Source organism: Stigmatopora argus, chromosome 4 (assembly GCF_051989625.1).
Source record: "Stigmatopora argus isolate UIUO_Sarg chromosome 4, RoL_Sarg_1.0, whole genome shotgun sequence".
Lineage (NCBI taxonomy): Eukaryota > Metazoa > Chordata > Actinopteri > Syngnathiformes > Syngnathidae > Stigmatopora > Stigmatopora argus.
The window spans coordinates 8,188,497-8,205,639 of NC_135390.1; the positions used below are offsets into that span (position 1 = coordinate 8,188,497).

Below are 17,143 nucleotides of genomic sequence, written 5' to 3' on the forward strand. Positions count from 1 at the left end.
GAACGCACCAATAGGAACGTCACGTCGGCACTGTGGCATTGATTTTCTTTTCATTAGTCTTCTACATTCATTCTCTCGTTGATACTCATTGAACTCATTGACATTCATTGGTCAGCAACAGCTTAACAATGTTGTCAAAATAATTAAAATACTTTTTGTACTTTAAAAGTTGTAAAATGACTAAAAAATCGCACATTTTCATGTGTTTTGACTTTTAAATTGTGATTATGGCTCTCAAGGAATAATATTTGAAAAAAAATGTTTATGGCTCTCTCTTTCAAAAAGGTTCCCGACCCCTGGTTTATAGGTTAACCGGTTAACGTGTGGCTGCAATTGACTGCGGTAGGCGTCCAAATCTTTTGCCTCAGAGGGTTGATTGAATGATTATGATTCTGTTGACGGTGATAGACGTCCAATGTAGTTGCATATTTGCGTATTCTACATTGTGTAATAAAAAGAAATACATCAATTTAAATAAAGCAAATGTATGGATTAAATAAATGATCTATTTTGGAAATATTTTTTTTAATTCCCGTCCCATTCCCCTTTAATCCTAACCTTCTGAATCGCCAATCCTCACAAGGGACGCAGGGGTGCTAGAGCCTATTCCAGCTAAAAAGGCACAGGAGGTGGGGACAAGAAAATGAGATGAGATAATTATTTTTTCAAATTTTTATTTTGAAAAATTAAAAAGGAAGAAATAAAAAAGCCATGTGTAATAATAATAATAATAAAAGCATAATTCTAAATCAAATAAATTGCATTTTTTTTACAAATTTAAACTAAAAATAACAATTCAAAACAAATTGTGATAAATTTGGAAAAAATAAAGAAGAATAAAGACTTTGATTCAAATTAGTGTAGTTTGTTTGTATTTTGCCCTGTGGATTTTTTTCATATTTATTTTGTATTGTGACCCCACAATACCCCCACAACCCTAACTCGTTGGGTACCATTGCCGGCAATAGACGTCCAAAACGTTTTAAGTTGAAATGGATTGTACATCTATTTTTCTCAATAGGTATACATATATGCAATATAAATTTCTTTTTTTTACTAACTACCACAACACGCTGTGATCTGAACTGAAACTGAATGATTTAATTAAATGATCATTGTGTAGTAGTTGTCCAGTGGGGAGACCACTGTCTCCTAAAGGGTTAAATGCACAAAACTGCTTTTCAACACGTCTTTAATTGAAACATAGCGTAAAGTGTTTCAAAACATTGACATCTATTGCGTTGGCCATAGAAGTTTTATAGGAATATTAAAAGATTAACCGTCAGTTATTCAACACAGCACATAACATACTATACTAGCGCATAAAAAAATTATTACTTGGTGTATCTGACATTGTAAAATGAAACGTGCGTTAAGCTGCTTACAATCTGCAACTAATGCCTACCATTCATTACATGGTACCTACACAATACCGACCACTGAAATACTACATTGCATATATTCAACTATTTTGATACTTGACATGTGTAATGGAGTCTTTTACATTTAAATCAATTGAAACCTTTCACCCAATTTGATAGATAACTATGACTTACTAAAAAAAAAACTTTAATTCAATGACATGGAAGCGACATTATATGTTTGTGTGTGCAGTGTTTTTTTCAAGCAAGTGTTTTCAGAGCTGTCAACTTCCGTCGACCCCATTTCAGGAGTACCCTTGTCCCATTTCCGGAGTTTTTTCCAGAATGAATGCGATTCACGCAAAATCGATATAAAATGTAAAAAATAATAATGTAGGATAATTTAAATCAAACTGTTATTGTCTTGTTTTTACATTATTTGAAACATTGTGTTATTTCAAACTATTGAAAAAGTACAGCATTATGAAAATGAGTTTATCTTTGTGTTTGGGTCCTTCTACGTGCGTTTTACAGTCAGTTATTCCATCATGTGTCACGCTGAAGTCGCACATGCATGTTGTGCAATGTGAAAATGTCGGTCCTTTTGGAGACGGCTTCAACATGGGATATTTCGTCGAATAAGAACCAATAAACTTCTGCGGGTGTCCGGGTTTCTTATTAGAAGTTTCATCCAAATTGCCATCCCTTTTGCACTAAACCCTAGCAGGCATATTGATAAGACTTACCAGTCCTGTGTACACCTACTTTCTTTAGAACAACCCCAGAAATGATAGGATTTGTTTCAAAACAAAAGACAGGTGGTTTAGTCAGCCTTATGAATACTTACTTCCCATATGCAAAAAAAAACAAAAACAAAAATGTTAAAGCGATAGAGGCAACCTATGCATTCGATTCCGAATCGATTGTCAAGCTGAAGTCCCACAAGACGAATCATTTGTCTGAACTTGTAACTCGGATGATTCACAATGTGAATTCATCCGGTTTACAGTGCAGTTGAATCAAATACGGAAGTAAGATGCGGAAGCCGTAGCGATGGTGGGATTTTCGAGGCATTTAAATTGGAAATTTGGTACCGAAATGGTTGCTTAAAAAATTTAAAGTGACAATTTTTTTGATTTCCGGAGTTTAGGGAGTTTGCGTTGCTTGCCCGGGTAAATTCTGGAAATTTTGGAGAAGTTGGCAGCTCTGATGTTTTGCAAAGTGCCTGGAATAGCTGGCCACAGAACAGTTGTCAGTCACAAATAAATCACAACAAGCTCACATTCTACACTTTCCTGTTGTCTTTAACAATGTCAATCCCCTCTAGTTGGTTTTCAAAGGCGGCCCCTTCTGCAGGACTCGACCTCATGCCGTCATTGCAGTCTTCAAATTCTAGCAATCACAGGCACGACCTGCAGACAAATAGTATGAGAGGCATCTTTAACAGAACCAAAGCCGATATTTCATATTTTTCCCTTCAATTTCTTCTGTAACTGTAGTAATGTATGTCCCATATCAACCTTTTATCAGATAACTAGTTCCCCCTTCCTGCCAGACACCACCTGGGGAACACCGTACTGTGGACCAGGTCATCTCTGGCCATCATTAAGCAATTTGTATCAGCGAGTGTGACAGGAGGCCATTCACAGTCAAACAGATGGGCAGAGTAAATAGAACTTTAGACTTTGGCAGGATGGCAAATGGGTGATAAATTTGTCAATATTTCTGCAGCAATAGAGAGCATATTACCTACTCCGTAAAGTATGTGCAGTGGTAAAAAGCACTGACCTAAATACACAACCCAAAAGTATGTGTGGAAGGTCATTTTTAATTTATCCACTCAAAATTTGGTCTATTAGCTTTCTATGACAGTCTAATCTGCCCCAAGCCTTCAGAATCATGCAGTCAGATTTAACTTCAAATAACTAACCTCATTCACTATTTATTTAACCCATCAGATTTCAAATTTGACCCAAATGATCGACTGGTATGCCTGAATAGTCTTTTTTTGCTGCTGTTTTTTGACAAACAAAATACATTAGTAGTACTTCAAGTAACAATCATGATCCTATATGTATCTTCCTGCTGAATACACTGTTTACCTTGGTCGTTGAGCATTTCTTTTGTGTTGCTTCCTGCCCTCCTCCTGCTGAGAGAATAGCACAGACAGTGAGATAAGGCTACCTTTTAATTTGTAAAACACTTTTTTTAACACCAGACATGCATAAGTGAAAGTATCACCTCTTATCCGGCTTGAACTTGCACCTGCAGTGGCCACCTGTGTCAAAGTAAATGTTTAGGCTTTTAATGATACGTACAGGGTTTTTCTTTTTCAAATTATAAAGAAAAATTTATTGGAAAACATTTTTATGACCTTTTAAATTACATGTTTATGTGCGTGCGTGTGTGTGTGTGTCATGCATCTTACTGAACAGGATGGTAATTCCAATGAGACAAAGGACAGCTGCTAGAATCAGACCTCCAACACGCAGTCTGTGGTAATCTGTGGCGGTCAGATTTCAATAAAATGATGCAGAAGAATTTTCTCAAAAATTTAGCTTTCAGTCTTGAGATAACATTCCATTTATATTAATGATTATTTGACAATTATAGTCTTTTGCCCTCTACAGGAAGAATTTCTGTTATTTATTTGTGTTCATTTTGCTGGAGCCTATGCCAGCTGACTTTGGGTGCCAGGTGGGGAAACACCCTGAATAGGGGCCAGCCAATCGCAGGGCGCAAGATGACAGACAACAATTCAAGCTCACAATCATACCTAGGGGCAATGTTCCCTCTCTTTTTTTGTTTGTCTGGGCAGAAAGACAACCTCCATGAGCACACTGAGTACCGACCGGTGTGAGCAACATCATCATTGCTCGCTATGGGCACACACCAGTATCACACCTGCCATAAGCAGGTGTATGTCTACTACACATAAATGATTTAGTAATAATAAAATGTAATGATTAATATATATGAATGGGCGGCCCGGCGGATGAGTGGTTCGCGCGTTGGCCTCACAGCTAAAAAATAAAAAAAATAAATAATAAAAAATACAAACAAAAAAAATAACAAAAAAAAATGGGATTTTATTTGGTGCGCTCCATATGATTTGCTGTGCGCAGAGCAGACGAGAGTAGTGCGCAATTGCGCACACGCGCAGCTTAGAGGGAACATTGCCTAGGGGCAATTTAGAGAGTTCAACCAGCCTACTATATATGTTTTTAGGATGTGGGAGGAAACCGGATTATCTGGAGAATACCCGCGCAACAAGCAAACACCATACAGGAAAGTCCGAATTTGGGATTGAACCCTCAAACTCAGAACTCGGAGGCCACCATGCCGCCATAATCATATTTATTTGTTTGCATTTTTATACAACAGTATTAACGATATATTAAACTCTTGAAGAATTTATAATTTCATAGCTTTAACTTGCATCAACTGCTTTTAGTTTAACTTCCTGAGAGTTGCAGTGAAAGTCAAAGCCAAACACCAATACACTATCTGTTATAAAGACTCAAACCAGTTTATTAAAATAATCCAGATAGGATCTTAAAATCGATTCTTAGTGAATTTTAAGAAAGCAAGAGGGTTTACCAAAAGTAAATGGGTCGTCTTCAGCTGTGGAGAGAGAAACAAAGTTGCTATGAGAATGAGGTACATGACATACAGCAAAAGATGTGGCAACAAAGTTTGAAGACTGTTGTCACAGTTGGTGTATCTATATGTGAATGACTAATTACTACCTGTATAGAATAGTAAATAAGTTTAAAAAAACCAAAAGATAATCTCTATTATTGCAGGAAATAGCAGCAGTGCATTTATAAACCAATATTCAGAGAAAATATTGTTACGTTCTAATAATTTTAAAAAAGTGATTATTCCAATGCAAACACTGTTGCAAGACAGAAAACTCATCACACAGTTGGAATGTGCACATGTATCCTAAAAAATATACTTTGTGTGAACATTCGATGGAAAGTACTTGTAATAACGCACCTTTTATGATGACGTTAACATTTGAGATTCCCTGGCTGAGAAGAACATTACTAATATACCTGTTGTCCAAATTTTGCATTTGTGACACTAGAGAGGATTGGGTAATGTGTTAGACTCCAGCGAGATTATTGTCATTTTTGGACTATAAAACACTACTTATTTCTCTAATTTGAATCCTGCAGCTTTTATAACAATGTGGCGTATTTATAGATTTTTTTAGGGCCAACAAGTTGACTTTTTTCTCTCTCGCTATGAATACAGAAAGAATTACATTCCGTGTCATGGTGACACTGCCATTTAGCGTGTGTTAAGTCTTTAACTACTAGCGCAAGTGTTCCATTCGACAACTCTCCAGAGTTTTAGTGCACTCCAATGCAAATAAATCCTTAGCTTTGTGTTAGGCAGACAACAGTGGAATGTGAAATAAATCTACTCAGTAGCCCAGTCTGATTACTTCAGCAAGGATTGACCAACGCTGTTGAGATACTGCAATGTGCATTTTCTGCATATTTAGATACAAATACAGTGAGAGATAGAAAAAAAACATTTTGGGGAGAAAAATTAATAAAAAAGAAGTCAAGTGTCCTTACGATTTTGCTCTTCCGCAAACACGAGGGAGATGGCTGCAAAAGATGGAAGAGGCACAGTGGCATTATGGGACGCATACATAAGTACATATTGTATTAATAGTGCTTTAGAGGAGACCTTTTATATAATATATATAATATGCATTATTACACATTTATTAAAGGTGAAATGGAGAAAATCCCTTCAACAAAAAAGAAAGTGCAACTATTATCTTTAATTCCTCAGCTAAGACACACCAGAGCTTCCCTCACTTAATGTAATCAAGAGATTTTTTCAAGCAACTCTGGCATTGTTTGCCTTATCTGTCCCATAAGAACCGGTGATAACTCAGAATAGTACATTTATTTTGGAGTAGAACATTTTTCATGTTCTTGTTAGAGATTATTCAGATATACTTCTCATCTCATTTTCTGAGGTGGGGGACACGCTGAATTGGTGGCCAGCCAATCATAGATATACTTTAGTATTCATACTAAATCCTTCTAGCAAAACTTTGATTAAATAATTCTAAATAAATGTGACTCACTTGTCATCAACACCAAAGCACAGATCTTTGATGACATCTTTAGTCCTGCTGATGTTACACCTGTAAGACAAATATATATTTACATGTAGAGAGAAATTGGTATTAAATACAGCTTTAGCAACAATAAATGACATAGTGACATCTGACTGCAATCATTGTGTGTAATAAAGAAATGTGTGGCAATCAGTGATACATTTTTGTTGTTTTAAAAAAATTATTCCTTATCATTTCTTTGCTCATAATTCACAATTTTTTTTCACAACTGTGTCTTATCTTTTTGTTTTGGGGCTTTTTGTTGTTGTTACATTACTGCTTCCTGTTTTGAAACCAACTGCCTTGTTCATTGTTCTTAAACCAGAATATTTAATTCCAATGTCCTTTTTTTCATTTTCTGAACTGCTTTATCCTCACTAGGTTCGCAGGGGGTGCTGGAGCCCATCCCATCTGACTCCGGGCCAGAGGCGGGGGACACCCTGAATTGGTGGCCAGCCAATCACAGGGCACAAGGAGACAAACAACCATTCACGCTCACACTCATACCTAGGGGCAATTTAGTGTCTTTCTAATGTGGGAGGAAACCGGAATACCCCGAGAAAACCCACGCAGGCCCGGGGAGAACATGCAAACTCCACACAGGTGGCCCAACCTAGATTCACACCCAGGAGACAAGGAGACAAACAACCATTCACGCTCACACTCATACCTAGGGGCAATTTAGTGTCTTTCTTATGTGGGAGGAAACCGGAATACCCCGAGAAAACCCACGCAGGCCCGGGCAGAACATGCAAATTCCACACAGGTGGCCCAACCTAGATTCGAACCCAGGACCCCCACTGTGAGGCCGACGAACTAACCACTCACTCGCCAGACCGCCCTACCCTTTACTTTTACGAAGAAAATGACATACTTATTTGCTGCTGCACCAGATTTTCCAGTCAAAAGAATTGTGCAAATGTATCTTAGTGTGGAATTTGATATTCTCATGTGGTCCAGTAACAGTGGTACTCTTATCTAATCATAATAATTGTCATCATTTGTGCAATACAAGAAGACATGAACAATTATCAGTGTGTGTTTCTAAGGAAAGACATTAGTATTTTAAAAGGGCACAATCTCTCTCTTCTTCTTACTCTCTCCAAATGCAGAAATCTGATCTGTTCCTGATGGCACAACCACAGTGTAATGGATTTCAGTGCAGCCACGTAAAAGCATTTTTTTTAAACCTTGGTTTATTACAATGAATGATAATGGTTTTTCGCAATAGAGCTGTCATAATGTGTTTCTGCCTATACTTTTTTAAACAAATTAAATTTCCCTTTTGGCAGAGAAATCAATGACAACATTGTTTAATTGTAATAACCTTTGAAGGGAAGGTTATCCTTGTCGGTATTAACTTTTTTGTCCTTATACCTTGACAACTGCAATTAGATCCCGCAGCATTTCTCCAGCACGCCTTGGCCATGCAACGATGGCAACGCAGCAGAAGGTAACACAAACATGTTTTGCATCACTAGTGATTTTCCACAAGTGCACTTTTCCACTCAGAGCTCTCTTAACTACTGAGTAAATACACCTGGGCCTGTTTTCTTGCGGCACATACATATCTACGAACTTTAACTTCCATGATAACGTATGTAAACGTGCAGTGCAGCATCCATTTTAGGGAAAGTTTCTGTAATCTAAGGGAACATTTGAATTCATGCTGAAGATCACTATCGTCAACAAGTAATATTTATGATCTCTGGGTAAGAGGAAAAAAAGGCTTTGCTTGTAGTATTTTAAGCTTGGCAGAAAAGACGATGAAAAAAAGGGCAAATGCTTCTCTCTTGGTGCTTCTCCACAGCAACACACGACGAGGCAGCAGGAATGTCTAGGATGGGAATCAAGCCAACAACCACAAGAGGACGGTTTACCTCAGGAGACAGAGTACACACATGGAGTACCGTGATGAACAGGAGATGACTGAGATTGAAATAGGAGAGAGGAGGGCACGGAGAAAAAAAAGAGGACTCAGGGGGTAAACGGAAGGTGACTGAACTAAAAGGGTGAGTGAGCGTGTGATATGAGGGATGAGGACACAGAAGTGCATAGGATGGGCGGTGCAGAAATAATGGCGTCCTCCTACTCTTGTTTAAAGATCAAATGAATGTTAGCTTAAGGTGGAGTGATCGGGAGGCAGGAGTTCATGTTGCACATTTGAATTGAGATGAACGGTCGAAACTTTGAGTTTCAGGTCACTTCAGACTTGTTTCGATTTTAAAATATATTTTCATATTCTAAATAACTAGGCCGCCTGGTGGCGCGAGTGGTTAGCACACATGTGTCAAAGTGGCGGCCCAGGGGCCAAATCTGGCCCGCCGCATCATTTTGTGTGGCCCGGGAAAGTAAATCATGAGTGTCGACTTTCTGTTTTAGGATCAAATAAATATGAAGAGTATAGATTTATTTTAAATTTCCTGATGTTTCCCCTTTTTAATCAATTTTTTCTGTGTTTTTAGTTCAAAAATCATTTTGTAAAATCTAAAATTATATAAAAAAGCTAAAATAAACGTTGTTTTAGATCTATAAAAACCTGAATATTCAGGGCTTTTAATCCAGTTCTTTTAATCCATTTATATAAAAAAAAATATCGAAATATTATATCTAAAATGGTCCGGCCCACGTGAAATCAAGTTGACGTTAAAGCGGACCGCGAACCAACCCGAGTCTGATACCCTTGATTTAGGGCTTTTAATCCAATTTAAAAAATCTAAATATTACATCTAAAATTGTCCGGCCCACATGAAATGGCGATGACGTTAATGCAGCCCGCGAACCAACCCGAGTTTGACAACCTTTGTAGCGTGTCGGCCTCAAAACTATCATCCATGTGTAAAAAATTACAGCAAAATTAACCTTTTTTTAAAAAAATTAAATGATAAGTTCCAGTTTATGAACTGTAGTTATGTGCAGATGCCTGTGTAATCATTTGATAAATATGTAATGATATAGACTTTCTATTTCACGTTGGGAAAAATTACGACACAACAAAAAAAATAAAAAAAATAAAAAGAACTGATAAGACTGGACCAACAAGTCTAAAAATGTGGGGTATCACATAAAATATATTGTAGAAAATGTAAATACAATTTCCCCCAAAAAATAATGATGATAATAAATAAAAAATAATAAACAAGCAATCTTGAAAAAAATACTTTAAAAAATTAGTTATAATTGTTGGACTCTTAAATGGATGAAAAAAAGTTGTGTTAACAGCCACAGATGGGTTATCCATTTGGGCCCACAATTGCACAGTCCAGATGAATTGAATTGAATGCTTTTATTGTCATTATACAAGTACATTGATAAAGACTTCGTCTGTTCTCATTCTGCATTGCTGGTCTACCTAACTGTAGCATTTTGTTCTCTTTTCTTTTGTTCATTGTTTCATTGTTAATGATTCAACCCTTTATCTGCAGCCCATCCAAGATTCAAATTCACACTGTAACAGAACTTAACTGTTGCCCACCTCACCCATTAGCAAATCACGTTTTCTTATTATATAATTAGTCACATGCCCAAAGAGGAAGAAATGTTTTGGATGCCATCTATGATTGTTTTTTGTTTACTGTTCTTGAGTGAATTCACTGATGAGTTGTGGTCTGTGTGTCTGAGGAGCTGGTTCTGCTATGGACACAAGCCAGACACACCCCAAAAAGAAAACACAAGCCGGATAAAAGCTTGACGTTTCACCTTCTAACATGCTATGGCACGCTGAATTGAAACAGAAATACCAGGCAGTAATGGAAAAGGGGAATCATCCAACCATTTACTCTACCAGTAGATTTGAAATATCATTAACGCTGTTCCCATGTTAATATGTGTGTCCATTTTCTGCAATTAGTCTTTACTATGCTCATCTAGCATTTACCTTTTCTTTTCAAATACATGATCCTTGTGGCTCACTTGCCAGGCGTTATTAATAAATGTACAGCTATACTACAACTGCTATGCAAATTGTCAGGTGTGCCGAAAAAAAGTAAGGGGTAAGTCAGTAGTGTATGTGTAAATAAAGGTAAATCCAGAGGAAATGGCCTTCAGGTCAATATTTAAAAAGTATTCACTCCTATCCGCCAGACATACTTTTACTAAAACAAGCACACATTAAGAGCTGATCGACCTTTGGAAATTAATTCCACATTGCTGGCACCTATGTTACAAATGTTTATGATTCCTCAACTTTGTGTGTGCATGACATGGTGATTTATGGAATGTGTTGTGCACAATGTCTCTGTCACATTGTTGTTTCTATTTTTTTTTATCCTTACACCCACCCACTTGAATTCTGAACCAGTATGTGTCTTCCTGTAGTTCATTACAAAAGACAGCTGTTGTTCTCTGGCATGTTACGTTCCGAAATTAGCAGCACTGGATTCCAGCTTCTTTTTTTTTTAAACCTGAGCTTTACTTTGAGATAAAGATGAACTTAAGCTAAACAATGTTCAGCGTGTAGGAGATGCAATTGAATAACTGGGAGAAATGTGCCAATCTGGAGCATCACGAACATGTGAGGTAGGGTTAAAAAGGGCGGGAGCAGCTGTAAAAGAGGACTAAGAGGGGCGCAATGTAAGGAAGAAAAGGGGGAAAAAAGGAGTGGAGCATACTGAGGAAGTGAGTCACACTCAGTTGGGCTGGCATTGAGTTCACAAGTTAGACTTAAGTTCATCATTTCTCTTCTGAAAATGTAGATTTTTAAATGTTCAGCTATAACACTACCTGTATAAAATTGTAATTTTTCAAGCACAGTGTCAAAAAGTTACAACAATAATTTTAATATTACAATTCAGCAAGTGCATGTCATCATAAATATACCCACTAACATTATCTAAAACCTGACAATAAAGTTCATTCATTCATTCAAAGCATAGAAGTGCTTACACAATGATACGGTTGTGATTAAGATTATGTCGATTACATTGTTGTTACCTTGACAGCAACCCAACAGTCATAATTTAATTTTACCTATAAAAGGCTCTTTTGCGTGCCCCAAAAAAATATTTCAATCACGCCTCGACAAAATATGTTAGTGGAAGTTAATGGATACATTCGCTATCCATTAAAACAAAACAAGTTATAATTGCACATACCGTATTTTCTGGAGTATAAGGCGTGCTAATTTCTTAGTTTGACTGGGCCAATTATTAAGTGACTATGTTTTTTTCTCTGATCACCAATGGGCTATTATGTTGTTTTTTAGGCTATAGTTATCTGAAAAACAGTTATGTTAACAAACGCCTTTTAGCCTGTAGTTTTTTTCTGTCGTTACATTAAAGTATTTTGCTCTTGGTTTCTAATAAAAAAAATGCCTTCTCAAAAATGTGACTTATTTTCCTTGACTGGTGCAACTTATAGTCCGAAAGACGGCAATGGTTCTAAATTCAGTGAAGTATAATCAAATGTAATCTCCTGACCGCTTTCCCTTTGCCAGTTCTTTTCATTCTGTCATGCAAGGACAGAAGAAGGAAGAGTCTGTCTCATTTGGGAAGGGAAGGAAATAAAAAGCTGTCTGTCTGTTACCCCTTCCTCCCCTCTCAAGCTCCCCCTTCTGTGGTCACTTGAAAAGAGTTGTGGTGCATTCAAATCCAAGCAACCCAGAAAAAACTGGACTTCAAATGACATTCTTACATGTGTACTCAGTACAGAATAGTTGTGTGCTGCTTCTCTTTGAATTTGTTTGTGAGTACTATTATTAACACATGATCGGTTTTGTCTGAGTACAAAATTGTCTTAGTAAGCAATATTTGATTGTGTCAATATTAACAGATGCTGCCTTTTCCAGCCGACTTGAGACAAAAGGCCTGGACTCATCACCCACCAATCATGGCGTACTACACATATAGACAAATAAACTACAACTAGAAATCAGTAGAAGCCTTCCATTAACCAGCCTTAAGTTTTTTCTGATGTAGGAAGAAGTCATTGTAAGGACAAAGCCAGAGAGCGAAAAAGCAGAAAATACAGAGCAACCACTTTTTGAACAGTACGGTGTCAGAAGCTCCTTCAGAAATACCCAGAATTTCTGTAACGTGACCCTGTTTAAGCACTGCAGGCTAAAGGGTGAACAGAATCTGCTAGTTCTGTTTACTCTCACATCAACCAATAATTTAAAATTTCATACCAGTGATAGCAGTTCACATTTTGCCAGGATCTCCTTCATTATGTATGTCGGAGGGGGCGTTCCCTGTGGGATTAAGCGTTGGTGGCCATAATGGCAGAGCGGTAAAGGGTGAGAAAATTTGCTGTGGATGGGTGGGTCCTGAGATAGAAACTTGCTTGAAAAAAATAAAAATCTAACATCCAATAATGTAGGTGCTGCCGTAGCTATATCATGCTGTTTTGGCAGATGGATACACATGAGTAAGGGACGCTTTGATAAATGCCCTTTTTTGAAGATTTCTGGTTTTTGAGACACTCAAAAAGTGGCTGTCATACTTTTTCTGCCTGCTAAGCTACATGATATCTCATTACGCTTTTGTATATTCACTATCCACTTCTCCCTCCTCCTTTTTTCCATAACATTGCCACATTCAAGAAGCAGTAAGCAAATACCAGGAACTATGATGGCAAAACTACAAAGACAGCAAAATCTGAAGACTGCTTAATCTTTGGGCTGAGGAAATTACTGACATTTTTGAAGAGCACGGTGAACAACACTCAACTTTGGGGGAAAAACAGTGATGTCACAAGAGTACAAGAGCTAGCAGAGAGGGTATTTAATGCCCTTTTTAAGTCAAGCTTGGATTTTGTTTCAGAAACAGAATTTGGCACGACAGCTGTTGGTTTACAATTACTTGGAGTTGCAATAAAAAAACGTATTTTCTGCACTATCAGGCACACTGGAGTATAAGGCTAACTGGAGTATAAGTCCTAAAATTTGTTTCATATGCAAGGTGGACTGGATTATAAGATGCAGTAGTTGGTGGTAATAGAAATGGCTGTAGTTGTAGCAGTAGTACTAGTAGGGGATTGTGTTATACATCCACTAGATGGAGCTGTAGTAGTAGTAGTCGTAATAGTAGTAGTAGTAGTAGTAGTAGTAGTTGTAGTAGTAGTAATAGTAGCAGTTGTAGTCGTAGTAGTAGTAGTAGTAATAGTAGTTGTTGTAGTCGTAGTAGTAGTAGTAGTAGTACTAGTAGTTGTTGTAGTTGTAGTAGTCGTAGAAGTAGTAGTAGTTGTTGTAGTCGTAGTAGTCGTAGTAGTAGTAGTTGTTGTAGTCGTAGTAGTCGTAGTAGTAGTAGTTGTTGTAGTAGTCGTAGTAGTAGTAGTTGTTGTAGTTGTAGTAGTCGTAGTAGTAGTAGTTGTTGTAGTCATAGTAGTAGCTGTTGTAGTCGTAGTAGTCGTAGTAGTAGTAGTTGTTGTAGTTGTAGTAGTAGTAGTAGTTGTTGTAGTCGTAGTAGTCGTAGTAGTAATGGCTAGGAGTTGTGTTTATACATCAACTAGATAGAGTTGTGCTAAAGGGAATTCCATACAATGATTAACCAATATTGACGTATATATAAGGCGCATCGGATTATAAATTGCACTGTCGGGTTTGGGGAAAATTTAGGTCATTTAATTGCCCCTTATTGTGTGGCAAAATATGGTAATCAAAGAATATTTTTGCCAATTTGGTTGAGATAACTCAAATGTGTTGAGGTTAGTGTTCATTCATTTTCAACACATGGCCACCCGATGGTGCAGTGGTTCTTCCGCCTGACTTTTGCAGGCAGTCTGGGTTCGATTCCCACTCGGTGGCAGTGCGAGTGGTTGTCTGTCTCTCTGTATCCCCTACGACTGACTGGTGACCAGTCTAGGGTGTTGTCTGCCTTTCCCCGAAGACAGTTGGGTTAGGCCGCTACAGAAACCCATTCAAGGATGAATGAATGAATTAATGATGAATTTTCAACACTGCTTATTCTTGTCAGGGTCATGGGGTACTTGAGCCTATCCCAGCAGACTTCAGGGAATGGAAGAGTACACCCTAAACTGGTCCCCACTCAGTCAGAGGGCACACACAGATAGAAAATCAGTCCCAGTCAGAATGGCACCGCCACTAAATTGGAATCGATCCCACTCTGCCTGCACCTAGGTCAGACGAATGTAAAGCTATATACCATCACCGACTTCAGGTTAGGATTGTCAAAGGATCAAATATTGTAGTTGTGCAGCATGCTTAGTGTTGTATTGTGATAAAAAAAAAATCCCTTTGTGGCGTGAACTGCCCTTTTGGATGGAGATTTTGGATATTAATAATCTAAAAATATTGTCATAATCCTCAGGAAAAATACATTTCCAATGTAAGACTTGAGAGCATTTATTGTGTCAAGCCATACATGAATTGTGAAGACCATCAGTATTATTTAATGTACTATAGAAATAGAACTATAGCAACACATCCAGTTTAATTTCTCAGAGTTGTTATAATCTGAGGCCATTTTATTCACTTGAATCGCACATATTTGTATGAATTTATGTCATTATGCCACATGGTAGCAAAATGTTATCAGCACTGCTTTTATCAGCAGGCTTTTTCACAAACGCGCGCACGCACGCACACGCGCACGCACGCACACGCGCACGCACGCACACACCCACGCAAACGCACACGCGCACACGCACGACTATAAAAATGGCTTCATTAATGTGCAGATGAAAGTTTTTGTGTCAAACGAAAGAAAGCAAACTCAAATATCTCACTCACAGTTCCCCTATTCAATTTCAATTCAGACGAAAGTACATTATTAATATCATATTACTGTTTTAATGAGGTATTTTAAAAGCAACTCTTTGTAAATTCGGCAATTACGAGCCGAATAAAACGATAAACATGTTACGTATAAGCAATAAACTATGATGAGTTGAGATGCTCCCAAGATAGATTTCCTCGAGGAGGAAGCAAATCTCGCTTACAATAAAAACTCGTGGGTCTGTTTGACTCACCCTTGACGCGCTTGGTTCCAAAAAAAAACAAAGATCTGATCGTCTCTGGAGGAGATTAGAAGAATATTCGAGTTGAGTTCTGAGGATTGTCGTCTGCTCGCCGCGTCAACACCCTTCCTTACTGAAACGCTCCACAGGTTGGCAGGCGTTTTAGGAAGGGGAAGTTTAGAGAGCGTCCAACGGTGGATCGTGAGACAGATCCCAGGTCGGTTTCTCTGTTGCGTCTAGTGGAGCAGTGTATATAGCGCCGGGCTGACGAAGTGCGTTGGCTGTTCCTGAGTCAGTTAATTGAGCCCGGAGGGGAGTGTCGCTTTGACGGGTTGCCGAACAAGAGCGAACATGTATTTTTGATCCACAATGGATCTTTTATTGCCAATAGTTCTCTCTGTGATATTGCCATATAACACATACATTATTCCGTGTTATATATTTTTCTTAATTATAAAGTGAAACTTCCCCGAACAGTTTTTATTTGATTAGAATACGCCGATTCACTTGAACAGCAATTTTTACAAATTGAAATGTTTGATCACTCAAGGTATTATACTGACTAAACATCAATATACTTTAAGTATATAATTCATAGTTTATGATATAACAGTGAGCCACAGTTATTACATATCATTTTGCATCAATAACATAATTCAAGGCTCCTCAACGACTCAGATCTTATCAGGCAAACAATACTGCATCAAACCTCTCAACCAGATGTTAGTTACTCCCTGAAATATGCAACTCAACCAAAAATGGAGCATTTCTTCACAATGTCCAGCCTCCCTTTATCTCCACCTCTCTCCTGTTTGCTTTTCTCCCAAAAGAAACCTGTTTGTCAGGTTCCATATCAGATTTCACTGCTGTCATCTTCGCCTTTCCTGGAATGGGAGGTAAGTAAGCATGAGCAATGACAATTGGGTTGGGGGAGGTGGTTCTACTGGATTGTGAGGTTCTAAAAAGGAAGAAAACCATCTTACTTGGGGCCTCTGGTGCACTTGTTGTCTGTGAAAGGGAAGGCCAAAGTTATTTCGGCCAAAGCGGAGCAATTAATATTGACTGAATAATTACACAGTGTGTAAAAAAAAACTTTGCAGGGTTATGCTTTGTTCCAGATTTTACTTTTTTCCCATCATAGAATTTTAAACTTTCTCAAAAAAGTAAGGAATTATGAAAAACGATCTACAGGAAATGGTCAGAAAGCATGTCCTGATGGACAAATGCAATAAATATAATTATTATTTGTTGTTGTTGTTGTTGTTGTTGGTATATCAGATCTCTTTGTGTGTGCGGTCATACTGCTGTCTTTTATAACAGCTGTAAAAATGCACATGGCTACCCTCCAGTGTAAAAGACAAGGTCAAGCCGTGTAACATTTAAATTGTTTAATACCCCCAAACACTCTTTTTAATCATATTGGCTGTATAGCGCTGCACATCTTTGTCTATGCTTTTCTTTGCGCCATTTTCTCTGTTGATTTCATCATGTCCGATGATGATTCTGATTAGGAAGTGTGTGCACCATTCAAATCCAAAAACAAAAGCGTCCAGTTCCGAAATTATCGCTTTCGAGACTCAAAAAAGAGCAAAAAGGTGAAAAAAATTGGTATTGGGTCACTTCAGGTGGGTGGGCCTGTGTGTCAGCAATGCGAGTTTGTTGGTTTAAAATAATTTGTCAGTCAAGTTTTACATGCTTAAGAGTTATCACATTTGTCAAC

The 17,143-nt window shown here is 37.8% G+C and overlaps 1 protein-coding gene across 2 annotated transcripts; it reads right to left on the bottom strand.

Moving 5' to 3' along the window:
• Positions 1-1,175: 1,175 nt before the first annotated feature.
• On the bottom strand, positions 1,176-16,281 carry fxyd3 (FXYD domain containing ion transport regulator 3). 2 transcript variants are annotated; one of them, XM_077598771.1, is made up of 8 exons: positions 15,436-16,281; positions 6,478-6,537; positions 5,954-5,986; positions 4,962-4,985; positions 3,790-3,864; positions 3,603-3,639; positions 3,464-3,507; positions 1,176-2,773 (listed from the first exon to the last, which is right to left on the bottom strand). In XM_077598771.1, the coding sequence occupies exons 2-8, from the start codon at positions 6,512-6,514 to the stop codon at positions 2,754-2,756; spliced, it is 270 nt and encodes an 89-aa protein (XP_077454897.1). In that variant the 5' UTR covers positions 6,515-6,537; positions 15,436-16,281; the 3' UTR covers positions 1,176-2,753. The 2 variants fall into 2 exon arrangements, with proteins under 2 accessions (XP_077454897.1, XP_077454896.1); XM_077598770.1 differs by having other exon boundaries at positions 3,464-3,510.
• Positions 16,282-17,143: the final 862 nt, after the last annotated feature.

Coding starts and splice junctions, on each gene's coding strand:
- fxyd3 (XM_077598770.1), bottom strand. CDS start 6,514: ATGTCATCAAAGATCTGTGCTTTGGTGTTGATGACAA. Junction 4,986..5,953: donor GTTTGCGGAAGAGCAAAATC/GTAAGGACACTT, acceptor CTCTCTCCACAG/CTGAAGACGACCCATTTACT. Junction 3,865..4,961: donor AGACGACCCATTTACTTTTG/GTAAACCCTCTT, acceptor TGACCGCCACAG/ATTACCACAGACTGCGTGTT.